Source organism: Mauremys reevesii, linkage group 20 (genome assembly GCF_016161935.1).
Source record: "Mauremys reevesii isolate NIE-2019 linkage group 20, ASM1616193v1, whole genome shotgun sequence".
NCBI classification, from domain to species: Eukaryota; Metazoa; Chordata; order Testudines; family Geoemydidae; genus Mauremys; species Mauremys reevesii.
The window spans coordinates 11225272-11252771 of NC_052642.1; the positions used below are offsets into that span (position 1 = coordinate 11225272).

At 41.9% G+C, this 27500-nt stretch overlaps 1 protein-coding gene across 16 annotated transcripts in view; it reads left to right on the top strand.

The window, feature by feature from the left end:
* Positions 1-27500, top strand: part of AUTS2 (activator of transcription and developmental regulator AUTS2) — a 1174081-nt gene that overhangs the window by 962061 nt on the left and 184520 nt on the right. The window contains exon 1 of one of the 16 annotated variants that reach the window (XM_039507751.1): positions 14850-14903. The exons of the other annotated variants lie outside the window; for them this stretch is intronic. Coding sequence (XP_039363685.1) covers positions 14865-14903 — 39 coding nt within the window. The 5' untranslated portion in view covers positions 14850-14864. Of the gene's footprint in view, positions 1-14849; positions 14904-27500 lie in introns of those variants that run through there. 16 annotated transcript variants of the gene reach the window in all.

Below are 27500 nucleotides of genomic sequence, written 5' to 3' on the forward strand. Positions count from 1 at the left end.
CAGGCTGCAAAACCCCATTCTATTCATCTGTTTGAAGTTATCTAGAAAGACTGTTTGAAATATACCCCCTGCTCTCATCCCCTCCCGATCCTGCTTCTCCTTAAAGTACATTTCCAATCCCAGATCAAAACCAGTCTGTCTCTGCAATATAAAAAACACCACTTAAAGAGCACCTCACTCTTAGTCTTAGTTGTTTTGGTAAATGGGGCTGGGCCAGCTAGATTCTAACCTTTATGCAAATTTCCCTATAATTCAGCATGATATTTATAAGATTGGGAGCTAATTAAACCCCAGTGGAGATCAGACCCTTTATGACCTCATTACAGTTATACACAACAACCTAATTTCTCAGAACAACCTCAAAGAAGAGGGTGCTCTAATTGAAAAGAATGTATGGACATATGTAGTGTCTAGATGCCTCTCTGTTACAGCTGAAATGCTGAAATTACTGTTCCGCCCATTAGCGAACTCTTATTGAAAATCACATTAGCTTTTATTAATAGAGTCTCTTTTTTATTCCACTGAATGTTTAATCGATGGAAATAAAATTAAAGGGACATTAATTATCAAGGCTTGAAATCTTCAGCCGGAAGACATTTTAGAAATACAAAGTGGAATTATTATTTATTTTTATTTGCGAGGCCTCATTTTGTCCTACTTTATGAGGAATTTGGGTAAAATTCATCCCTGTGCATAGGGGCCAGCACAGGGTCGATGTCTCTCTTAAGTCCTATTTGCGAGGCTTCATTGAGACTTAAATGGTTCATAAGCCCTTGACACAGGTGGGGAATATTGTATCATCCTGTGTGTGCTACTTAAAATTAACCGTTGCATCCTCTAGTAAAACTGATCTGTTTTCATACAAAAGCTATTTGTAATTGGGCTTTTTGGCTGATCTCTAACCTGACTCATTGTCCTGTGTTATGGCACATGCAGTCCTCTGGATTCTTGCGTATTGGTCACACAAATGTGTAAAGGCTGAGACCAGGCATTTCACAATAGGATCTGCTTATAGCGAAATTCTGGTTAAAGGGAATAGACCAAAAATGCCTGTTTGAATGCACCAGAGTCCAAAGTGAACCTCTGCCCGTAGCCAACTGACACTGAAAAATATGATTTAATTATAACGAGATTTTACCGTGTCTTACTGAATTTTATTTGGATCAACATTGTACTATTTCATTCTGCATAATTTTCTCTTCATATGGAAAAAATACCACTTCACCATCTTGGCAAATTAGAGATTTGCCACAGGTGGAGACTTGTCAGGCATATTAATTTTTATACCAAAAAGAACACATGTGCCTTCACATACCTGTGTGTTCGAGTGTGAAAATGACCATTTTCCAACTGCAAAATCACTTTATTCTTGCATAAAATTCCAGGCCAAATACTTTTAAAAAATTGAAGACAATTTTTGTCTGCTTACTTTCTTTAGTGAGTGGTTGTTTTTTTTCATAGAGATCAAAGTCAGGAACCGGCTGGTGCTTTCTGAACATCTCTTGATACCTTCAGCACTAAAATATTTGCACTGGCCTTATTCATAATACATAAAATCTGCCCACTGGTGAGCTCCCTTGGCATGCAGAGCAGGGACCCTGCCATGCCCATGCCTGTGAGATGTGACATTTTTGGATCATGTGTATGCATGTGCTACCTTCTTAACACTTTGATAAAATAAAGAACAACATGGCTACAATAGGGGTTGTAAACTGACCATCAGTATAGACTAGATAATAAAATAAATTTGCCAAAATCTCTTTGTGGTGGTAAAGTGAACAATATTAAGAAGCAATTCCTAAGTGAATGCTAAATAGAAGCAAGATAAAATCAAGTAGAATAGTTAAGTAGAGTGAACTATATTTGCAATGACCAGCCATGACACAGGCAGAGATACAGGGTATGATGTGCCGTGTATGGAGCAGTGCATTGTGGGTTCTCTAATCTCCCTGTGCTGTACCTCCATATGATAGAGAAGGCAGCAGCAATCTGTTCCATTTAATGCAAAGTAGGGATGGCCCTCAGGCTCTTTGCAAGCTGCCAAGGCAGCCCTCCGTTGGACAAAGTTTGGGCACCCCTGCTGTTTTCTATGATTACTCTAAGTACTCTGTGCTGTACACTTTGATTTTCAGTTTCATTTTCATTTTATTTTTGGAGGCAGGAGGTTGTTGCCTGGATTTCTGCTGAACTGAGATTAACCCAGATGGCCACACTGTACATGCTGGTCAAGACCATTCAGTGAGGAAGGATTTCAGACGAATTGCAACTGTTCCCCTTCCTCCAGTAGCAAATAAAATGTGTTTCTAACATTCATGATGATGGCGCCACAATGAACACACCAGTAAGCCCATATCTTAGAGCACAACGAAAACCCTATTCTAGGACCACTTTAAACGTTTGCCCAGGGACTTTGTTTTGTGGTTTTACTTTAAATTGTCTTCAGAGTCGCTCCAGTTCATTAATTTTTTAACAGTTTATCAATATGGGAAAATTAATTCCCTGCAGTCCCTTTTCATATTTTTTCTTCTTCTTTTCAAATCAATGATTGATGAGTATCAATAGGGTTGCTCAATCTATAGTGTCTGCTAATGCAGGGACCCTTTTGCCTGAGGGTTTCTAATATGGTTTATAACCCAACATAGGCTGTCTGGATAAGATCTTAAGTAGCCAGAGTTGTAAAAGTTTATGTATATGTGGGGGTGGGGGGGATATTCGAGAGCTCACTTATTTGCAAGATACGTTTTCATTAATCATGTTGCTTTTCTTTTGACTCTTGAATGGGGTGGAATATTAATGACTATACAGGGGTTGGGAAGAATTGTTTATGATAACCCCCCAAGGGTTTGGAAAATAGGAGTGATAGATATTGCAGGGATGAGAGTGAAATGGAGGAGAAGGGTTAAGCCACTGGTCTAGAATTTGAGAGATCGGTATTCCACTTCAAATGTGGACTTGCTGATGACGTTTAGGGATGTCATTCAGATGCAAATACACAGCACCAGGTTCCCCTGGTGCACAGGGGCTTCTGCTGGTGCATCCGTGCCTCAGGTGGGTCTGGCACTTCTTCCCCTCTGCCCTAGGTAGGGGCTGTATTGGGCAGGTGGGGCCAGGGAGAGGGTCCAGTGGGACTCAAGTCCACTACAGCAATACTCCACTGGTCCGTTAAGGGCCTTCTGTCCTTGAAGATGATGATTTATTGAGTTTATTTATTTGTATTACCATAGCACCTGGAAACCCCCACCAGGAACCAGTGTCTGAAAGCAGCTCTAAACTATGTCGGGACCTGAGTCTTTATTCTCTGTCTCTCACTACTCCATCTGTAAAATGGGGGTGATTTTACCTCACAGGGTTGTTGTAATGATAAGTTCATTAATGTTTGAATGGTACTCGGATACCCTTGTGAAGGGGGCCATATGAGTAGACAGATAGCTATAAAAACCTAGACAGACAGATGGACCGGGTATAAGTGGATGAAATTCTATAGCCTGGAGACGATCTAATGGTCCCTTCTGACCTTAACTATCTTCTCCCCCCACCAAAATATACATATACACCAAAAAAAAAAAAAAAAAACCATATGAAATTCAGGCTACGTCTACACTATGAATTAGGGATGTGAATCCCAGCGGGTGTAAACATATTTGCGCTAACTCTCCTCTGAGCTAGCATGCCAAAAGTAGTAGTGTCATCGTGGTAACACAGGTAGCAACGAGCAGTGGCACAACCTAACTGAACCCAGTATAAAACCCAGCTGAACGCCATGGGTATATACTCAGAGCGAGTAACCCGTACCCCTGCTCCCTGTGCTGCTCCAGCTGCACTACTGTTCTTAATGTGCTAACTCAGATGAGAGCTAGCACAAGTCTGGCCTTGTAAGCTGGGAATCACACCACTAGCCCATAGTGTGGATGTAGCCTAAGGCACTGAGCAACTTTTGCTGCATACTGGCATGGAAGCTTCCAATAGGGATTCCTATATTTTGATTTTGCAACGTATGATCCAAAACAAAAATAAGACACACATTGTTTCCCTCTTACGTTGTTTTAACATTTCCCCCCCCTACAGTTGGATTCCTGGAAGAAATAGTGTACTGCAAGCAATTAAACCTACAGGTTCCACTTTAAAAACATCCAGCGTACACCAGGACCCATTTAAAAGAAACACAATAATTCTAAATAAAGACATAAAAGGATGCTCTCCAGGCAGAAGCATTAGAATTATTCAAAAGAGTGAATCTTGCAAAAGATAAACAGTTGCCTTCAGTTTAACCATTCTAACATTTGTTATGCAGCTGGTATTGATCTTTTGATTCGCCCCATGTTCACAGGGAGGGAGTCTTGATGTATTACCGAGTATGAAAAACCACAGCACTGGCTTCTGCATTGACTGGGACCCCCAGAAGATGCAGCTGCATTAGCAGCCCTAGCCAGCATGCAGTGGGGAGAACTGTTCAGTGCACTGGACTCGTCAGGGGGAAGTCACTTTTAGCCTTGCTTCAGTCTGCTGAGGTGTTTGTGACGTACAGAATGCAAACATGTATCCGTGCAGGAGAAATGTTATAGGTTTATGGGGAGCGTGATTAAAAATGTATCAAACAGGCTTGTAAAGCTTATGGTTCAAGTTAACTGTGTGAAGTAAACCGCCTTTAAGTGCCTCCTGGGACTGTGACAGATAGTCTGTGGGTGTTACTGCAACATGGAACTAGTGATTGTTCTGGCCATCCCAAACTAATCACCATCTGTGTGTATGAGCCTCTTGGGAACTCCTGGTTGTTGGACAATCATGGTTGTTAGCATTTTTAATCAGTTTCTGTGCAGCACAGATAGACACCGTATGCTCCAGCCTTTATTTTCCTTACACGTGAAGAATTACTTCTTGTGATACCAAATGCGGATGTGGAGCTCATGTTAATTTCACAGGGTCACATTCACCTAGTGCACCCAGCCACAGTGACATTTCTCACCTGCCCTCCAGGCTGATGCTCCATGTGAAGAATTATGTTCTTGTTCTGCTACTGGCAAGGTGGATCGAAATGCAAGTACCTTGCTCTGCTTAGCAAAACATTCCTCTTCCTTCTGGCCAGGGTGTGATTTCCAAACTTCCCCTGTGACTCAAAGGCACTGACACAAATGCAATAACATTCCAGATCTCGGTTTGGGGGATGGAAACGAGGGGTTTATTGTCCTTTGTGGTCATGAGAAATAGCTGTTGAAGTAGGAAGAACCAGAGCAGATTATTGCCTGAAGCAGGAGACTATGTGAAGTTAAAGTTATATGCCCTGGGAGAGTTCCCAGCTGTACTTGCCTGACTGTCAATGCAAGAGTCACTGCAGGCAAAGATGGCTTGGAGAAGTAATGGGGCAAAACAATGAGGGGAAAGATTAGCTTAGATCCAGACCCAGAGGAGCGGTGTAGATGCTTTTGAAAAAAAAAACAGCACAGAAGAAGAGAAGAGGAGTTTTGTTGAAGTGCGGCTCATTTCAGCAATTAATCCTACAAGAATTAAAATCACAGGGCCTGATTCTCCACTCTGCAGTAATTTGACACCTCTGCAAAGTGGATGTAAAAATAGTGCCATTCGGCATTTGATAGCATTTTGCCATCACGCCAATGTAAGTGACTACAAAAGGTGCATTGGCAGTGCGGAAACTGGCCCTGGGAGTTGCAGAATGGTCACATTTGACACACGGTCTGGTCTCCACCTGCTCTATGCTACTGAGTAACTTACAATAGGTGATAATGTACAGAAGAAGAAAATAAAAGGTTGCTTTTGTACACTAGAGGTAAAGAAGATGGAAAAATTGAACGGCTAGCCAATGAAAATCTCTCATCAAAAAGGCTTTCAGTCTTAAAGTAATGCTCTAATTGTTTTTCATTATCATCATCATTATTATTGGTTAGAAAACCCATTATCAGTTCATCTGATCTCCTGTTTCGTTTTTTTGTTTTGTTTTTAGTTGTACTTTGCCCATAAAACAGAGGCCTCTCATCTAGAGGTTGTGTGTTGCCATTAAATGAGGCCAAGGTTTTTATTTTGGTTATGTCTATGCATCTGTGAGTGCAGTAGCAGTTTTTGAAGGATGACTTGAATGAACAGAACGATTCTCCAGTGTTTGAATGGAGTCGGTGCAGATAATTCTCTTTCACTGACAACGAGGAGTCCTTGTGGCACCTTAGGCCTGGTCTACACTACGGGGGGAGGGGGTGGTCGAACTAAGGTATGCGACTTCAGCTACGCGAATAGCGTAGCTGAAGTCGAACTACCTTAGTTCGAATTTCCTACCTGTCCAGACGCCGCAGGATCGAACTCCGTGGCTCCCCCGTTGACTCCGCCACCGCCGTTCGCAGTGGTGGAGTTCCGGAGTCGACGGGAGCGCGTTCAGAGTTCGAACTATCGCGTCTAGATTAGACGCGATAGTTCGAACTCCGAGAAGTCGAACTCTCCGCGTCGACCTGGCGGGTAAGTATGGACCTACCCTTAGAGACTAACAAATTTATTTGGGCATAAGCGTTTGTGGGCTAGAACCCACTTCATCAGATGAATTAAGTGAAAAATACAGGAGCTAGTTACAAACAGTTCTTCCCTCTCCCTCCCTTATTTTAATTGTGGGAAGTCTAACATGAAAGAGAGTTTCATAGTGGTTGGTGCCATTAGTGTGGCTTGAGGGCGTTGAGATGCAGCCTGCAGCCTACCCACCCTTCCTCTCTCTCTGTAGAACAAACAGCGGAGATTGCAGAATTGGCGTAATGAAGCTGAACCTGATCTCTCTTATGGGTCTGGATTGACCCGGGTTAATGATTTTCTTCCCCAGTCTCTTATTATTTATTATTTTGTATTCTACAGGTGCCTGGAGCCCCAATTGAGATCAGGGCCCCGTTCATATTAATAATAATAGAGAGAGGTTTCACCTGAAGGCCTCGAGTAAGTCTGGGCTTTATTGCCCTAGAAACTGTCCAAACATAGTAAGACACAGTCCCTGCCCCCCAAAACCTTGCAGTCTAAGGCCTGGTCTACACTGGGGGGGGGAACTAAGGTACGCAACTTCAGCTACGCGAATAGCGTAGCTGAACTCGAACTACCTTAGTTCGAAGTACTTACCCGTCCTCACGGCGCGGGATCGAAGTCCGCGGCTCCCCCGTCGACTCCGCCACCGCCATTCGCGGTGGTGGAGTTCCGGAGTTGACGGGAGCGCGTTCGGAGTTCCATATATCGCGTCTAGATGAGACGCGATATATCGAACTCCGAGAAGTCGATTGCTACCCGCCGACCCGGCGGGTAGTATGGACGTACCCTTAAAGGACAAGATGGATGCTAGGCTTTACTCACCCAAATAAAAATCTGTCACCTGCAAATTTTGCCTTTGCACCGCCTTGTCCCCTTTTTCCAGATTTTTCCTTTACAGTAAAATAATAGTGCGCTCATTATTCCAGCAAAATTAGCTCATGCTGAAATCAGTAGGGTTTTTGCCTGAATTAAGGCTGCAAGGTGAGGTCCATTATTATTGTAAAAAAAAAACTCTGGGCCCAATCCAGCAAACCCTCACATACACACGTTGCCCTTATTAGTGGGCGCTGTCCCATTTGGAGACTACTTCTGCAGGATGGAGAGTCCGGCCCTAAGTCGCCACAGTAGTGAATTCATTCCGATCCAGACCCCGTCCAGTTACACATGAGCCTTGCCTGCAACATGCCCTGCTAAATCAGGGCTGCCTGGGGTGGGGCCGCAAGTGGGGCAATTTGCCCCAGGCCCCACAGGGGCCCCCATGAGAATATAGTGTTCTATAGTATTGCAACTGTTTTTTATGGAAGGGGCCCCCAGAATTGGTTTGCCCCAGGCCCCCTGAATCCTCTGGGCGGCCCTGTGTTAAATGGCTCTGGAATGGTGTGAATATTTTGGCCGCTACCCTCCATCAGGTAGCAATTAACTTTATTTTTAATATGAAGCTTGGGCACTAGATCCAAGAGAAAAAAGGCATACATAATGTACGTTAATTAAAACGCCTGTAAGTGAACAGGTGACAGGTGTCGAGCCCCAAGACAACCCCAACTAGAAAATTGAAAGTTTACCAGACTATTAGGATTCCTGTGTTAATCAGGTAATAGTAACTTGGGTAATTACAAAATCATATGAAATCTTTTTTAAAACCCAAACCTCATTTATAGCCTTTTGGAGATAAAGTATAAAGTGTAGAGTTTTAATCTAAAAGGGCACACTCTCCTCCTGAGACCTCAGTAACAGATTCCCGTCTTGGCTGATTCAATCAGGATTTTTCCCCCCTTTTCAATTTTATTTTAATTAAGAAATATCAAGTTAAAAGTCACTGAAGAGTTTAGCTGGAGGAACTTACTTCCCTTCGGCTGGAGCTTGGAGTCACTGATGAGTCTAATGGTCTTTTTATTTTGAGAGGCTGCCAATATTTCTTAGTGCAAACTGGAGATCGAAGCCACTGGTCCCTCTGCACAGGGGTAAATCACACCCAAAATGACCAATGAGAGTTTTAATGAAAATCTCTTTTCTATGGGTGAGGGGAAAATTGTGTTTGTTTCGAGACCCACTGTGCAAATTGCACCTAAACTATCCTAACTATATGATGGAGGTCCAAAAACCATTAAGTTCTAACTATCAAACAGCTACGAATGCAATGCATGTGCCGGTGTACTAACAACAAAGGACCTCCCCGGCTTATGAATTTCACCCCGGGAGAGGATGCATTTGGTCACCAGTCAAAACTGAGTCATGTAGAGATTGATTGCCCTAGGTCACACCACAAATCAGTAGCAGAGCAAGAAACAGCACTCCCAGTCCTTGTCTGTAATCGCAACACCACATTTCCCTCCTTGGATCTGGCAAAAAGAAACACCTGTAAACATCAGATAATATGTAATGAGGGCTAGGAGCTACCACATCCTCTGAGAACCTAAGACTCTGAGAAGGGCCCTGTAGGCTGATTCACCAGCTAGCACAGAAAGATTTTTTTCTCTTTTTGTAAAACCAAAATATCAAAAATGAAACATGTTACTTTTTATCCTTATCCCTGCAATAGTGTTTATCGCCCCTGGGCTGTAGACAGCCAGACAAATAAAAAGATTCCCCCCCTCCCCGCTTATTTTTTTCTTTCTTTCTTTGAGTTGGAGGATAAGGAAGTGCCTCGTACGTTTCTAAGTTGCAGCCAAAGATGAAGGCCTTTATCTTCAAGGAAATCAGCAGTTTGATTCTTGGCAATACCGAGCCAGCCAAGACAGTGTGAATAATTTCCCAAGCTTTTCCCTCCATGAAAGGCAAAATGGTGGCATTCACCTCCCCTGATCAGGAAGTGAGAAATAAGAGAAGCCTCCACATCTTCCCCTCAGTTTCTAAATGTGTTTATAAATTAAACAAAGGAAAAGATTGAGTTTTATTTTAAGAAGCTTTTGCATCACAAATTGCTTGCTGGATTAAAGGTCAGGATGGGAAATCTGCCAAGGTTTCCCCTCCCTACTGTTACTAATTGTCATGGCCCCAGTAAAGAAAATAAAAACAGGATTAAGGGAAATAAATAAATAAGCCCAATAGTCAGAACAAAAAGGAGAAAACGGAAATCAGGCTTCATCCAGTGCTGGAGATATGCCCCGCATAGAGGCTATTGGATTCTACCCACTTCTGTGCCAGCTTCCTCCAGGAGTGGTGGACAAGACTTGGTTTGTTTGGGATTATTTTTTTCCTCTCTGCCTCTTTGGGTGTTTTTATTCATGCACAGCAGGCACTGAAGTGAAAGCCGACAAGCACTGGCACACTTTAAAAAAACAAATTGCTGCCACTCTCCCAGAGACGTCCATTATGTCTCAGGAATCCTACGTTTTGCGGCATAAAAGCATAATCAAAAGAAATCATGCCTCGGCTCAGCCAGGGACAGGGCAGAATAGTCCATTTAACTTTATGCTAAAACAGAAAATAATTGGACAGAAATTTGTTTGAAATAGGAGCAGGAAATGGCTTGTTTGCAATCAATTTCTAATAGGCAAAAAAAAAAAAGCCCTATTAAATACTGCTAGGGAACTATTATTTTGGAAACAAGTTCAGTGTTCCACAAGCAACGCATTTTTTTTTTTAAAAGGTGGTGGTGCAGCATAATCTTTGCAGGAAACTGCTACATTTATCTAGTTATGGTTCTAATTGGCTCTCAGAAATAATAAGCTTTCCACATTCTTCAGCAGTAGCCTTGAATCCATGTGGCATTCTTGCAGCGCACCCAGAGAACTTAAAGGGATAAAACAGTCTTTAAAGTTACATGAATCTTACAAATTTTAAAAAAATAAAAAAAATTAAAATGATGTTTCCTCTCTGGTAAAATGGAATGAATTATTTTACCTTAGAGTATATATATACAGAGTGAGAGAAACATTGGGCCTGATTCTCCATTGACTCGTACTGTGTGTGTTCATTTGCACCTGTGCAAAACTCTGTGTATTTTGTTTTGGTGGCATGGTTTTACACCCACATTGCACTGCTGGAGGACACAGCAAAGAGCACCACAGAACTGAGCTTTATGCATTTAACCTCTGTCCATTTCCTCCTCCTCAACCTCCTCCTGCCCCTATCTGAAAAACCCAAAACCCAAATAGAGACACACACACCCAGCACCACACACCTTTGCAATAAGTAAATGGACAAAAATAGCAGTAAATAATTAGATGAAACAAAAATGGAAATGCTAATATTACTAGTTTTTAACATGTATCTTTAAATAAGTATCTACCAAAGTGGAAACTGGTCACTGTGGCCATTACCTCTCCTTACTAGGGTCAAAAGACAGTATGATCCTTTGGCGAATAGCTTTGATGAGTTATTTTTAGGTTTTAGATTGTGCATTAGCAAGTCATGGGAGTATTTGATGTCTGAAATTCAAACCATGTTGCCAAGCTGTGATTTGAACACAGCCACTTTCAGTGGATGAATGTAATTCTTATACCGGATGTAGGTGAAAATACTCATAGTTGTGTGTTTTGGTTTTTATGGATATTTCCCCAATATTTGGTTCAAATTCACTATTGGGTAAATTTAAATTTACCCCCCTCCCTTGGGTCCAGCATCAGGTCTATGCACCATTTAAGTCTCACTCAAGCAGTACATCAGTCTAGTGCTGGCTCTCTGCACACGGGTGTATTTCACCTCAGAACATTAGTGGAAATTAATAGAATCAAAGCAAATTTGTTTACAAATACAAAACAAAGTAACTGGGTGGCTCAAAGTGATCTGAACCCAAGCAGCCCCCATGCACTGTCAGTTTGAGTCCTATCCCAGACATTTTTGGACAAGATGTGTAATGAACATTACTTGATTTCTGTTTGCATTCTGCAAAGGCTCCTTTTAAGGCCTGTGCTTTACAGGAGGTCATACTAGATGGTCTAATGGCCTTCAAAGCTATGACATTCACAGAGAATTTTTGGCTGTCTTTGCCCAGCAGGGATATGAAAGGTGTGCCGACACTTGATCCAACACCCATAGAACTAGTCCTGTTGCCTTCGGTGGGTCATGGATCAGGCCCGTAGATATGTGAGCAGATTGCTTTTCTTCCTAGCCAGAACAGCTTTCGCCACATCTTTATCTTAGTTATCTATAGAGATAAGATTTACCTACCTATTTAGATAGATATTTGCATCCCTCTTCACCTCCTACTCCTGTGCCTACTTCTCTTGATACACTTCCTTTTCCACATTAATTTGTCTTCAGATTTAACCTTTAGATTTCAGCAAAGGGACTATAATGTCTTTCAGCAGGCTAGTATTTGATTTCTGCCCACAAGAGAGGGTCTTATTATACTTTCCTCATAAAGTGCTTGTGATTTATAGGCTATTTTTCACTTATGGGTTAAGTATGATATCTCCTAGCCCCACTATCCTATATTAGTAATAGAGCTGATTACCACCGTTTGTATCAGTCATCGGGATCTTTAAATAAAATGGAGAGCAGCTTGTTGGAAATACTCATTTCATTGAAAAGCATGGTTTAACTTTAATAGGGTTTGCATAGATATCGTAAATCAACACTGGAAAAGGACGGCATTTTTTTTCCCTCCCTCAGATTTTTACACATTTCAACTGTATGTAAAAACACAGCCTGTCATTGTTAATTTTAACCAAAGGGAATTATTTCCAAAAGGCTGCAGTTGTGATTAAATGGAAAAGGTGATCAGTAAGGTAAATTTGGAGCTGATTAAGTACAGTCAGCTCAGATGCATTATACAAAAGGGATATATGGACTAGGCTGGCTGGTTTTGCATTGCAGACAGGGCTAGCTTTAATCTCAAGCAATGCAAAAAATTGGTGGAAGCCTTGAATTTTGGCACAGGGGCTTTCCAGAGATGTGCAGCTCAGTCTGACCTGATCATCCCTTCCAGTTGTGGGTGAAAGAGCTCATACTTCGGTCTTACCCTGTAGCAGCCAGAATGGAATGATAGTAACTAATAGCCTGATCTCTCCCCCTTGAGGAATCCTGCTCTTCCTTGGGGCCCCTCCCACTCTGAAAGTGCCCTGAGATGACTTAGAATTCTCTGGGGTTTGGGGAGTGCACTGCCTTCATTGTTAGGGGAATGTTTTCCTTTTCCCTTAATGCAGGTCTCATTAATGCAAATGGAAGATAACAGACTATATTCCTTACTCCAGAATCACCCAATCCACAGGGCTGCCAAGTCTTTACATCCATAAATGGATGAAGCTAGTGAAACCTTTTAACTCCACCAAGGGAGCAGACACCTCAGAGGTGTGTCAGTTTGGCAAAAGGGCTTTGATGTTTGTATTGCTTTGAGCACGGTTTTAAACATTGCCTTTGTAGTAGTGGTGGGATAATGTATTATGGGCCCCGGTCAATCAGGTCACTCACAAATACCCCCAAACTACACAGTATTGTGCCATAATAGTTACTATATCATCTTTAATTGTATATCCTCCCGCTAAGTCGTCATATAGGTTCTCCCCCAGCAGAAGCCATGCAACTTCGCAGATAGATAAAGCTGCATTCACCAAAGCCACTGGGCTGGTGGTGTCATAGGCAGGCCCCAAGAGGAGGTGGCTGTCATGGATACACATAAGGTGACCAGATGTCCTGATTTTATAGGGACAGTCCTGATTTTTGTGGTCTTTTTCTAATATAGGCTCCTATTACTCCCCACCCCGTCCCGATTTTTCACATTTGCTGTCTGGTCACCCTAATACACATAGCTGGATAGAGTGGTCAGAGCTGAGAAGGTGCTGGCAGTGTCCCTCACATCATACTTTATATAAGGGCAAAATGTAGACTTCCCCTTGTTTGCAGGGGCCACTGAGGAAGAATTACTAAAAGACAAAAGTGCCCCAACTGTATGAGCTCAGAGCCAAGTGGTCCAAACACGGGGATCTATGGGTTTATAGCCGTCTGTGGCTTTCAAAGAACATTTGCCCACTTCAGGCGTGAAGGAAGATTTCTGTATCAGAGCTGTGATAAATAAATGAAGCTCCCACTCCAGCACTCTGGCTTTTACTGTTATAACAACAAAAACGGAGAAGCCCTATAGTTCCAAACCCAGCCCTGGGGCAGACCAGTCCAGGGGTATAATGGTAAACAAGCCTTGCGGTGACCCCTTCACTCTGTCTCCCAGCTGTGTCCTCCTGCTACAGCTAAGTGCTGGTCACCTCCCTGCAGCCCATAACAGTGTGTGGCTCAGCCCAACCTGCTACCCAGCCTTCCCTCCTCAGCAAGCCTGCAAGCCATCTGCTGCTCCTTCTCTCATGCAGCCTCTGACTCCCTCCTGAGCCTGTTCCCCTCCCACGGTATTTCTCTTCCCTGTCCTAGTGTTATGGAGTCCACTGCTAGCTGATTGGTAAGCAGGGGTTAATGTAATGCCCAGTAATGACCCAGCAGCTTTGTTTCAATACTGACCCTGAAAACCTGTCCTCATTGAAGTCAATGAAAATTTTGTCATTGGCTTCATTAGGAGCTAATCAGGGATCCATATGCTCTGATCTTGGCAATTTAATATTTTTTATATTATGTGTAGTTTAAAAAATAACAATGGAATAAAGCAAGTTTTAATATAGTAGAAACCCTAGAGCTGAACTTATTTTAATTGAAAAGCAGTTCCAGTCGAAATCCTTTATTTATTTACTTATTTTAAGGAGGAGGCAAAACTTGTTTTCAAGCATTATTAAGCTTTTTTTCCCTCCCAGAAGCTAAGAAAGCCATCTGTGAGAACCTGTTTGCATGTTTGTTTTCTACAATAAAATGCAAAATACTTCTTCCTGTTAGCGGATTATGCCATATGTCACTCCCTGTAACAAAACTAGCATGTTTATTAATGAACCCAATCAGAGACAAGGATTTAGAAAGATTTAAAGGAACTGAATTTTCAATTCAATATTTTAGTGTGGAAAAAACTTCTGGTGTGTTGTTAATGTTGTACTTGGAATACTCAGGCTTTGTTTTTTATATGAATTTGCTAATTTGGCTATGGAAAGAGAACGGGGGAAGCTCCTTGGGAAAAGAAATCACACGGTGAGCCTCCATTTTGCATGCTTGAACCCCAGCTGATTATGATCAGCAGTTTATATGTGATTAATATTAAATTTGACCAGTATAGGGTTTTTCCCCCCTCCAGATAAGCTAATTAAAGAACTTGATGGCAAGGACACCCTGGTGCATTAATGTACCAGCTTTTTGTTTTCTATAGGGTAGGCTAAGCTCTTTCTGAGTTACAAGTGATATGAGTTTACTATTCTCAGCTGCAGATGCATGGGCATAGTAGTTAGACTGGATGGTGGGGGGGATTTTTTTTTTTTTTTTGGCATCTTCACAGTCTGCTTGAGATTGGGGCTTGGAGGACTGCTAGCTTACTGAGATCGACTTCAAACAAGATGAAGGAGATACCGCTAGGGGAAACAGCCAGAGAGGATGTAAGAAATTATATTTGCCTCTTTGAATGTTCATAAGGTATGCATTTTAGGGGGCTGGTTAGATCCGCAGCTGCTTCTGGCATACCCAGCATCAGCAGTTGCTTATCAAAAACAGTTTGATGTTTTCCCTTGCACATGGACCTCAATGCATTGCTCCATGCCTTTGTTGTCTCTAGACTAGATCATTGCAATGTCTGCTCTACAGTGAACTTCTCTCGGAACTTCATCTAGAACTCTCAGTGGTCCTTAAATCATGGCCTAGTGCACAATATACCTGCACACCAATCAGCATTTCTTGCACAGAGCATATTACATCTGTGCTCCATAGACTGCACTTGAATCCACTTCATTTCTAGGTGAAATTTAAGGGTATTGCTTTTGAGCCATTAAGCCCTTCGTGATTTGGGTCTTGGTTATTGCAGAGATCTCTCATCTCTTTATGCATTTTCCCAGCCATTTTGATCAGCAAAGGCAATTGGTCTAACAGTGCTTGTGGGCTGGAATTTAGTTCTTCCATTGGTCCACCAGAGCCTGAGTCTGTTGATCTTCAGGATACATTTTGGCTTTTGATGGAAAGAGTAGAAGAAAGGGATGTGATGCTGGTAAACCAGCTGCCAGCTCTTGCCAAGGCCGCAGGCATCAGCTGTGCACTGACTAATTCATATCTAGAAAATGGACCAGCTCACCTATCTGCTAGTATTGTTCAAGGCAGAGGTTAGACTTGTAAGGATGTTTAGTATTTTTAGACTCTATAAAATGCTTGTAAGTTGCTGCATGCATTAATCTTACCTGTAATGTCTGTGTCCCATGCTATAAGAGAATATGTAAGTTTTGCTTTACAACTGTAAAAATGCTTGCACTGAGCGTGTGAACCCAGATAGGGGCACTACCAAAACTAAGTGGGACATTGTGAATGTCACAACACAAAGACGGGTTAATGGCCCTCTCACACCTGTGCAGTTGCTATGTGCAAGAAAGCTCATCCCATCAGCCTGAATTGTGGAAGAAGGAAACAGATAGCTGACATGAAAATTCTTCATCTCTTGGCTATTTGGACTCTCACGGGGGCTGGAGCTAGGAAACAAAAGCCCAAGACCCACAGGGTCAACCTGGGTTAGCCGTAAAAGACATTTAGTGCTGCCAGGTTGGTTCCAAAAGGCGACAGAAACGTACCATAGATTGTGACTCGTTTGTGTGCATGTTCCCTGCTTTAACTTGTAAATATTCTCTTGTTTCTTTTTCCTAGTTAATAAACCCTTAGTTAGTTTACTATACGATTGGCTACAAGCATTGTCTTTTGGTGTGAGATCTAAGGTACAAATGGACCTTGGGTAAGTGACTGATCTCTTGGGACTGGGAGCAACCTGAATATTTTGTTATCTTTGGTGTAAGTGACCACTGATCACTAAACCCAGCTTGCCTGGGTAGCAAGATAGATTGGAGTGCCCAAGGGGACTGTCTGTGACTCCATGGTAAGACTCAGAGAGTCCTGTGGCACCTTAAGACTAACAGAGGTGCCACAGGACTCTGTCGCTTTTTACAGAGCCAGACTAACACGGCTACCCTTCTAATACATGGTGAGACTGTTATAGTGCTCCAGGAGTTTAAAAAAATTGGCCTGATTTTCAAAAATGCCACAGCTCCTAGTAAAGTCACTAGCAATGCATGTGTTCTGTGTATAGGCTGCAGACCCCTAGAGGATAACAGCCTACTAATGATACAAACTGATGGAGTTATTCCTTTGTCTCAACTTCTAGAAGTCTGTACTGCAGAGCTGAAGGTTTTGGATTGAAACCTGGCTGGCCACTTGTGCTGGGGGAGTCAGTACCTGAGCACCTCTGGAAATCAGGTCATAAATATATATAGTCTTAATAAGATGCTCATTAACCCACTAGATACGCTTACCTAATCCATTCCATTAAATAATTGGACCGTTTCTGTGCTTTATGTAACTCTTCAGCATGAGAGTCCTCTCAACCTTGCAGTAACTTTCTTGCATCTGCTGAAAGGCATATTAATTTTAACACCTTTCTCAAAGTCACAATTCATCACTGAAAAAACACAGAAAATGAAAGTAAGATGGGCTTTTCAAAAGGTCACGGCATGTTTTATGCTCCAATAATCGTAACGAATATAGGCTTAGTGCAGGGGTAGGCTGCCCCAGAATAGCATTCCATTAATTGTTTAAACAGCTCATACTTGTTATGTGTTTGGATATTCAGAGTGGCTCAGGCCAATGGTAACAAGTGATACAAAGGAATAGAAAGAATTACCGACCTGAGAAAAATGTGTATTTTATCAAAGAATAAACAAAAACAAAATAAAGAAATCTGGGAAATCAAAATCCTTGTAGTTGGAAAATGAGAAGCTGAAATGAAAGAGTATGAAAGAAGACTTAGGAGCTGAGAAGTCTGAGATTTTCAGCAAACAGATGTGAACTCACTGACGAGCTTTATTTATCGCCTTTTTGTCAGCAAGTTTCTGTTATGCTAGTTACCTTTGTTATCTGCTTGGCTCCATGAATTCAATAAAGGCCCAAAACTACTATGTCAGGGGAGAGCGTTGTTATATGATAGGCCCTGATTGTGTCATAAACATATGAAAATGTTGATGTTTACAGGGCTGCTGCACTGTTTGGGAACACAATTAAAATGTGGCTACATAAGCAAGACCTAACAAGGTAATACAAGCAGGGGGCTGTGGTTTTATAACATGATCCCTTGACACACACATTTTGCTAGACAGACCTAAAGGAAAACGTACATGAAGTACCCCAGTTCTGATTCAGGCCAATGGCCAACCTGGTGTATTGGTTGGAGCAATATGTAGATATCCACTTCTCCACTGTCAATTTAAATGCCCACCAGCTTATTTGTCTGTCCAATAAGGTGCACCAACGGAGCTTTCCCACTTAAGTCAGACTTTTAGGCTACATCTACTCTACTACTTATGTCGGCAGAACTTATGTCACTCAGGGGTGTGAATATTCCACTCCCCTGAGTGACATAAATTATGCCAGCATAAGTGCTAGTAGTGCTATGTCGGCAGAAGAGCTTTTCCCACTGACAAAGCTTCTGCCGCTTGCGCAGGTGTTTTTTTTATGTCAACTGGAGAACTCTCTTCCGTCAGTATAGCAGTGGAGTGCTGAAAGTGTAGACATGCCTTTATTTTTGCCTCTGAATTCTTCTGCTTCACTGTAGTGAATACCGGGTCAGACACGTGAACTTTTGTCACCTCTCCAGTTCACTTTCCCAAATGAGAAATGAGTTGGCAGCACTAACCGATAAGAAGGTTGCTAATACCCAGGGGCTGAGGTTGGAAATAGGGATCGTGCACAGTCATTCTTCTTGACCATCGGTGCTGAGCGATGGTGGCATAAAACAGGAAACCCGTCGCGTCTCCTGCGTGGCAGAGCAGTGTTGTTATTCTGGCTGCATAGCTCGGCTTGTTATTGAGCACATGCTTTGCAGATTAGCCTGTTTGTATAGCCAATCGAACATGTGCTCCATTAAAAATTAAAGCATCCTGTTTTAAGGATGGAACAGGAGACATCAGCTGCCACTGTGTAGCAGACATGGAAAGCCCCCAGAGCCCATTACCATAGGTTACAGCAAATGTTAATCAGTGCCAATGCAGTTAAATAATGCAATTCGTGCAGATGGCAACTACTACATCTACTCACAGATGTGTCCTCAAGTCCCTGAGGTTGCTGTATCACAGGAGTTGTCGGGAACAGTCAAATCTGATGTTGACTGTAGATATCACCTTTGTGTTTGTACCACGTATACCAGCCAGAGGAGAGATGGTAATCAATATAACTAAGGGAGTAAAGTTCAGAAACACACCAGAAGGCAGCACTGAGCAGTGTCAGAATTAAAATATAAACAATAAGGAAAAATTACTCCTCTCGCAATCCAAAGGTTATTATTTTAGCCAGACATATTTATATTATACAGACAAGAATCAGTGCCTCGGGGCTCAGCATAAAAGATCTGAAACCGTAGATGCTCAGCCTGAGATTTTGAATATCCTTGACATTCATGGTCATTACATATCCCATGCCACACCTTTGGAAGAGCAGAGGTGTTAGCCTTGATCTCCTGGTTAAATTCCATCTCAGATAATTATATTCTGCCTTCCTAAAATTGTTGCTGCAGTTTTAGTTGGCTATAGTATTATTCGCATCCTCTCCTAAACCGTTGTGTAATACTGATGTGCTCCGTTAACCAGCTGCTTTGTCATAATCCTGATGAAGTAGTTGGTATGTCTTTTTGTCTGTCTATGTGTGGTAGTGGTAGTGATAAGCAGCAGGTTCAAAAATGTGAAATTTCATCAGTTAAACTATTGTCACTTTTTCAGCTTTGGTTCAACTAATGGTGCTATGGTGGGGACCTGCTGTTTGGAGCTCTATTTTCTAATGGGTCTCTTGTATAGCTAGTTTTAAGGTATTATTCCTTATCAAATTGAAGGAACTTCCTAGGGACCCAGCCATTCCAAGGGAGCACAGATATCTGCTCTGGAGCACTCACATTTCAGTTATTATTAGAAAAGTTTGCACTTGTGTCTTATGCAGAAGACTAAGGATTAAAACATAACCTGAACTATGAGCACCTGAAATGGGCCTTGGTTAAATGACTTCATCCTTTATGACCATCGGGTCTTTTGAATCCCCATTTTTCATCTACTGTTTTTGTTTCCTAATCACCTTGTATAACACACAAGGCTCATATTTTGCACGGCCCTCCCACTGACCTCAGTGCACAAATGGACAAAAGCTGGTATATGACCCTAAGAGTGTAATAGAGAGTTTTGCTTATGCTTGTTTAGCTTTGAAATCTACCACATACTGAGAAACTAGGTTTTTTTTCTGGTTAGTTTTCATATTTTAACTGTCAATGTCACACATACATTATGGGGTGAGAGATCTCCTGTGACCATGTGCAGGCTTCTGTCAATCAATTAATAATGGAACAGATCCAGAGTTTATCTGTAGCAATCATTCATACCATCTGGCAATACGAATTATTTGAATTTGAAAGGAGTCCAGGAATGGGCATGTTATTCTAGCAACTATAATAATTATAGCCATCAAATGAAGAAAGAAAAAAAAAAAGTATTAAATAATTTTAACGGTGTTTTAAATTAACACCCCTGTGGAAGGGAACTCCACTACCACAGAACAGGTGTAGCATTGATGGTGACTGTGCAAACTTCCCAAGCACTGCACCACCAATGTTCCTTTGCCCTGACCAGGGCAAAACCACCTTTAGGAATGGGAAGAGAGATTCTCCATGCCCATTCTGTGTTTGTCCTCTCTGTTAAAACTGCTATACAACGATTCCAGTTAGCAGTGGTCATTTTTTCAACCAGGGACTCTTTTCCACTAAGAACTGCCCTCAGACCACCAAAAACAGGTCACAGGACAGCCATGCAATGGAAACAACCGTTTTAAATACTTGAATGAAGGAGGGTGGAATCAGGGAATTGTTTCTGTTTTCATAATGGGATAAGTATAAAATGTTTTGCAGTATTTGTAGTCTAATGAATCCAGCCTCAGATAATATAGATAAGCTGTCTTCCACTTGACCCAGAACCTGAGAATTCAGGAACCCAAAAGTGGTGAAGCTATCTGTGTGTTCTCCCAGTTCCTGGGACTACAGGGATGGTTCCATCGATTGAGGATTACTGGAGCACACAGAGCTCCAGAGCATCCCTTACTTGTTCCGTGCACTAGGGTGCTTTGAACCAGATGTGTCAGTTTTATGCCACATAGAGATTTCCCTATGCAAGGGGAATCTATAGCTGTCCATTTAGGGCACCTTTATGACGCATTTGCAACTTTCTGGCAGTGCTAAGGGTCCATTGTGTAGGTTAGAATCTGCCATATTGCTAAATTGTTTCTGGTTGAGACATGGAATAGTTTTGTTGCATTCTGTTTAGCTCTATTCATCCATCCTTTAAAAAAAAAATCCTTATGTTGAGCAGGAATGTCTTCTCCTAAAGAGAGCTGTCCCTGAAGTAGATTGACAGCATACTGAAGTTTACATTGTCTCTATTGATCTTCTAGACAGTAGTTTAAGAGAAATGTTAGTCTTCAGACACGTCCAGTGCCTGTCTCTTTACAAAGTCCATCTCAGTGTGATTTGCACCCCATGTCAACTCAAAGACCTGGAAATGGACGAAATGTGAAACACAACTTACTCTCATCATTATAGAAGGAAAAAGTACTGCATATGTATATTCACTCAGTAAAGCAGGTGTTCTTCCCTTAAAAATGTAACTACAGACTATTTAAGATAAATGATCTTGGCTTATTTCGTATCATGCTATGTTTTCACAAAGTTTAACTACTATGTGTTCTATAAAGCTGCTTACAGATTTATTTATGGAATGATTGATGATCTAAGGCACTTTTTTCTTGTAATTTTGCAAAATATTTTGTGCTTAGTTTTAAAACACACTGTTCTGTTTTTAGGTTTTGTTTGGATCTTAACGCTGAGTAAGGGATAATATGTAAACCAATGAGCAACTTTAGGTTCATTAGCTTAACGTCTTTTGTGATTTGGTTAAAGATCACAACTGGTTTTTCTTCCCCCCGCCCATTATATTATTTCCTCTCTTGTCAGTGTTTAACACCATATAACTTGTTCTAAATTAAGATTTTGAAGTACAAGATGTTTATGAAGCACATAAGACAATTACAGAAGTTTATTCAGTGGATTTTGTGTTGTGTCACTGTCTCAGTCCTATTCCATTGCCAGCATCACAGGTTCACTTATGAATATGACAAGACCATCTATATTCAGTTCTTAGACTAACCTGTCTTTTTTCATCTGGCCTTGCATGTATAAAATAAATATTCAATTGCTTTGTTTATTGTTGACATATTAATTCTCCTTTGAAGCAAATTGATATTTACTAGCTTTGCTGAAGCAATTATTTTTAATTTATGAAAACCTATGGCAGATTCAAAACTATATATTGATATTATCGCTATATATAGCATGCATGTTTATATAGCCTATCTATATGCATTTGTATGTTGAACAAACATGATACAAAATTTGAAAACTCAAGTATATGCATACATGCAAGCCTCATTAATATGGCTAAAGAATTACTATTGCTGATTAGATTATCCTGTGGTTTGTAAAATGTTAACTATTTCTGTAACCAGTGTCTGAGCAGCTTATTCCGCCTTCAGTCTGACTTGAAGGGATCACTCTTCAATGAGAGCGCGGCCGTGTCCATGGCAGAGGTATTTTAGCAAAGCCTAGCAATGGGTGCAGGAAAGCATCTGCAGACATGCATAGTCTATACTTACCTCACCCGAGAATTTGAGTTTTCCATTCTATTTAAGGTCCTGATCTTGCACCCATTGAGTTCAACGAGAATCTTTCCATTGATTTCCTTAAGCATTGGATCATGCCCTAAATTCATAAGCCATGTCCATATCTTCATGGGATCTGACTCTAGTTCCTGGAGGTGTAGAGTTGGATTTGAACACAGGACTCTCCAAAAGCCTCTATTCATAACCCACTTTATGGTTGTGCCACGTCTTGTGATCAGTAAGGAAAACAGGATTGTAAACAGAATCCATCAAGTCCACCTGAGATTATGGAGAGTTTATTCTTGTACAGTGCATTTAGGAAAAGGGTTTAATCTTCTTTTTGAAGTTGAAGTGCTCAAGAAAAACCTTGGCAGTAATATGCAGGAAATAGCCATCCTCTGATTACAAGTTAGTCTACATCAGTTTCTGCTTCCTTGCTTGCATTACCAGTGTCAGTGACCCCAAGTTGCTGATGGCAATTCTGTGATGCTGGCGACGTAGACTGCTAGGCAATGATCTTCATTTAGTCAAGCAGAGTGTCTGTAAACTGTGCAATAGCTCCCCTCCCACACCTACCCCCTGAATACTTCTGTAGACGTAGAGTCAAATTCTCTTTACAATTGTCCAGTGTAACTAGAGTAACTTTGCCTTTAGATTGGTATAACCAAGCTTGGAACCTAGCTGTTAAGGCCGATTTCCTCTGATAATTTAGAGAGAGATGGTTCAGTTTCTTTCTGTTTAACTTTGAAAATATATTTATTTATTTGTTCAAGATTTTAAAAAACAACTTTAAAAATATTTTTATTTCTGTATTTGCAACAAGAATCACTATTGAATGTTCACTATGTAGTGTCAGTGTTTTCAGCAGATGTGTAAATATAAACAAAGATGGGTGTGAATCCTCCTGTCGCTCTTACTTAGCCAGCTAGATAGCACACCCTTTACATTGGTGAGTATGTACACACACGGGTGTATTGCAAGTATGTGTCTGAGAGTTAATGGAGGCAATTTCACCCTTCTGCAGAGAGACTGTACACAGAGGTGGGGCCCAGGGCAGCTGGAGGGTCCAGGGCTCCCCACAGTGGCCCGGGCTCCCTGGGCGGCTCTTATGGTGGCCCGGCTCTGGTTTCCGGCCTGGCCAGGGGGCAGGGCCTCAGGGGGCAGAGGAGGAGCAGGGGGCAGGGCCACAGTTACAGCACCAGTGGCCCTCCTACTTCTACACAGCTTCCGGTGCTCCTCGGGGGCCCCCAAATTGGCTGTGGCACCTGGGCATGGGCACTGTGGGCTGTGCATTAATCTGCCACTGACTGCACCAGGCCTTTGCAGCACTTAATTCCCTTTTAAGCTCTATGTTAAGTCAGTGCATCGATGTGTGTGAATAAGTGCTCATCAGTAGAAGGGCTGGACAACCTAGCTGTTTGCCCCCCTCCCACACACCAGCCACAGGATGCAAGCACACATGCATCTGCTGTAGATTGCAAATGGGAGTTAAGTGGTACATAGTCTTTTCCTCATTCTTCACCGAGGAAAAGTTCCTATTGGCTTCATTAAGGGACAGATTCTCAGTTAGTGTAAATCGCTGTAACTTGAGTTTTAGTTGAGTAGGAATTGAACATAACTTGAGAAAGTACCTCAAAATTTGCCCCCCATTTTTGTATATATGTATCATTCTTAAAAGAGGATTATATTTGATGTTGACTTGGGCTTCACAGCTGCAGGGTGACTTGCAATTGACCAGCTGGAGATGGATTCCTTATAAAATATCTTTTATATTTCCATTGACAAAATATCCATTAAGTTTTTAAAGTATTAATCTTTAACACGCATGGCACCACTGTGTTGTTAGGTGGAAGATTTAACTGTTTTCCACTGTTTAAGCATCACTGCCTCATCTGCAGAGCTAACTTAGCATGTCTAAAGTCCTGAAAAGCAGATGATTGATCAAGGAATTTAGGGAACAGCTCCCTTGACAAAGCCAGGGAGGATATGTCCTAAGGGGGAGAAAGGGGGGAGCATGAAACTTATTTAACAAGCAAGACTGGAGTCAAGTAATCTACATAATATATCCACTGGCATTAAGACTGTCATCTTTGTACTTCATTCCTTGTACAGATTTTGCAATAGCTGTCTTTCACTGTCGGTTCTAATAAAGAGCATTGGTCAGCTTAAATTCCCTGGGAGCACAGAGTTATGTTTTGTGAACTACATGAGCCTGAGGCCTCTCATGCATGATTTAAACTGCTTTGTAAATGTCAATAGGTGGAAAAGCATTAGATCCCTTGTAGATTTCTCCAAATCCTCAAAGATGTGCATACTATGTATAAACCATGCTACAGTTTCAAGGCCACTGCAATCTCTACACCTGCCTAACTGTGGGTTTAAGGTATTGCCAGAAGCAAAATATCAGTGTGTACATGATTTGCTCCAATTGGCCAATGAGACTCTTTATTAAGAAAACCTTTGCTCCTGTGGAAAGTCCCTGGTGATATTAAGTGGGCACACAGCATAAATGTTGGACGTCCTTCAAACTTTGTTGCTTCATGCTTGTCTTTTTTTTTTTTTTTTAAATCTGCTTTGTCTGTTGAATGTCTTCAAATGGAGGACAAACTCAGCCACAGGAAAACTCATGTTCTCTGTGTATATTGGGGCAGAGGTGGAGATAGCACTTTGTAGGTTATGAAAGAAGCCAGCTTTTAATTAGGAGTGTGCTGTCTATTGGCAGGAGTCACTGACTATCTGAAATAAATAAGAATCTGTTACTAATGAGAAACTGTGGGGGACTTGGATGGCTCAGGGGATTGGAAATGTAGGTCACTGGTTTGCAGCCACACTAGGAATCATTGCCATCTGATGGCTGTTCAGTAACCTGCATTAAATGGGTCCATTGGGTGTCAGCCCAATTTCTCGCAGACAGGTGTACACATTACAAATTCACCATTGCACTTGGCACTCCTGATGACAGTCTTGGCAAAGAAACTAAGCACTGAATAGACTCTGTCACTGAACTAGCCACCCCTCCCTAGGGGCAGTCCCTCCAGGTCAGGACTGGTATGTGTTGGTGGGATAGTGTGAGAGACTTTGCAGTGGCGCTGCCTGGTTTGTAGATGTACGGAGGGAGCCAGCAGCTAGAATTTGCCATGTGGCAGCTTTCATGAGCGGTAAATTCAATAAGAAGCACAGTAACAAAACAGGTGACTGACTGTTGGTGAAATTCATCCCCATGCAGAAGGCTAGCACAAGGCCTGTGCATCACTGAATTCCTATTTTGAGAACTTACATAGTGGATAGACCTTGATCTGGACCTCTGCACAGGGACTGAATTTCATCGTCTGTGCATAGTACAGTTTGGATTCTCAGTTGCTGGCTCTCTGTGCTTGCCATTTCACAAGGTACATTTGGGTATGTCTCTGATTTGTCCTTACTATGTGCCTTTAGTTCTACAGGATCATGTTGTATATTAGCTTGTGTGCACCACTGCCCTCTACTGGTTGGAATATGTCAGACCTACTGATTGGTTTGTAACAGTAATTGTCACACTCAGGGCTAATTTTGTGGGCCACTATTTTGTGCTGTACCCTGTCCATGCTGCAAGAAAGAATCATGTGTTTGCGGCCAGGTCCTCTGACATGGCTATGTTGTTGTCGTGTAGAATGATAACTTTGAGGACCTCTGCTTGGCTTGCTTTAGCCCTTGGTGTGCCATTTGAAACGACTGCCTAGGGGTGGTAGGAGATCTAGCTTCTTGTTGCCTCAGGAGGATTTGTGTGCTTTAAAAGCAAGTCCTCCCCATCCCAATTCTCCATTTGCCTAGCTCATGATAGCATTTTAAACAAGCACCCTCCTCATTCCTCTGTGCTGACCTCAGGGTTGATTTTCCAAAGTTGTTTACAAATTTCCTGGTGTCCTAGTTTTATCAGAGGAAACCTCCAAGGGTGATGAATGGTTCTTGGAAGAGCTGGTGCATACTATAAAATGTCAGTCAGGTCATTTATAACTCGTTGATGTCCAGTAACTAAGCTTTGCTATCATCACGGCCTATAGATAAGTCACACTCGTGACATCCCTGTCCCTGAGATACTTCCAGAGCTCAGATGTCCTGGCTGAAGATTCAGCTGACATATATAATAGATATCAAATGGAGAGGCTCTTATTTTATCGCTGCATATATTTCAACATCAGGATTCCCTATGGATTGACTGGCCTTCAGAATGCGGTTAGCACAATGCAGTAAGGTCACTTTGTGTTATGAGGACCGAAAGCCTTATTACGTTGTAACGTTGGTTCAGACCAACTATTGTGGATCCAGCCGTTGCCAGTGCCAAGAATGTGATTCTTGTAAACTCGTGCTCATAAAGCTATTTTTCCATTACCTTATATCGGAAAGCAGTGTTTTCTGATCTGGCAGGAACTGTATTCCACTGGTTTCAGAGACTAAACATTGCATTTGCTGTTCAGCATTGGTTACCCTTCACTGGTTCATGGAGGCAAGCAGAACTGCTATTTATAGATTTACGTTCTGTCTCTCTAGTTCAGTGCCGTCAGTTCTGACACACTGTCCTAGTAATCTGATCAGCCATGCTGCTTTTAAATGAAGGGCTAGCCTTGGCCTCTGTAGAGAGGGTGACAGCTGTCAGATACAGATAGTAGGCTACAGATCCTGGCTGCTGAAACCCACTCATTCATTCCTGTTACAGATCATTGCCCACAGCTTGAAACCATGCTTTACAGTCCGCCGATTAGCTGGCAAGAGATCTACATACTGTATTAGCGAGGTCAGCCACTGAGATAAAGGCTAAAACCTAAACCCATCTGAACTATTTTTAACAGATAGCCAAGTGCAATAGCTGGTTATTTGGTTCTCCCCCTGCCTCCCCAGTCATAATATCATTCTAGTGCAATTAGCAAAGGATGGGGGTGGGAGGGCATTCTTTCTTTTTCAAAAGCCATGAACACGGAGATTGTCCTTTTGGGGAGCTGGAGAGAGATGATCCTGCAGTAAATGTTGTTAAAATCTTACTCTGGTCCTAAGCAAAGTGAGTTTGGAGAGTTTAACCCACAAATCTGTTTGAAAAAGTGCTGGCATGATTGGTACCTTTGTTCCGAAGGGAGACCAGAACTGACTCTAAATTACTTTCTGCTTCTTAAAATAGGATGGTTGATTTCTTTTACAGGACAAGGTGATAAAGCTCAGTTTGCAGCTGCCGTTGCTCTACCTGGCTTGTGGACTTTCTGGCCTACAAGTTATTTAAATCTTTGCATGAGCTCAGC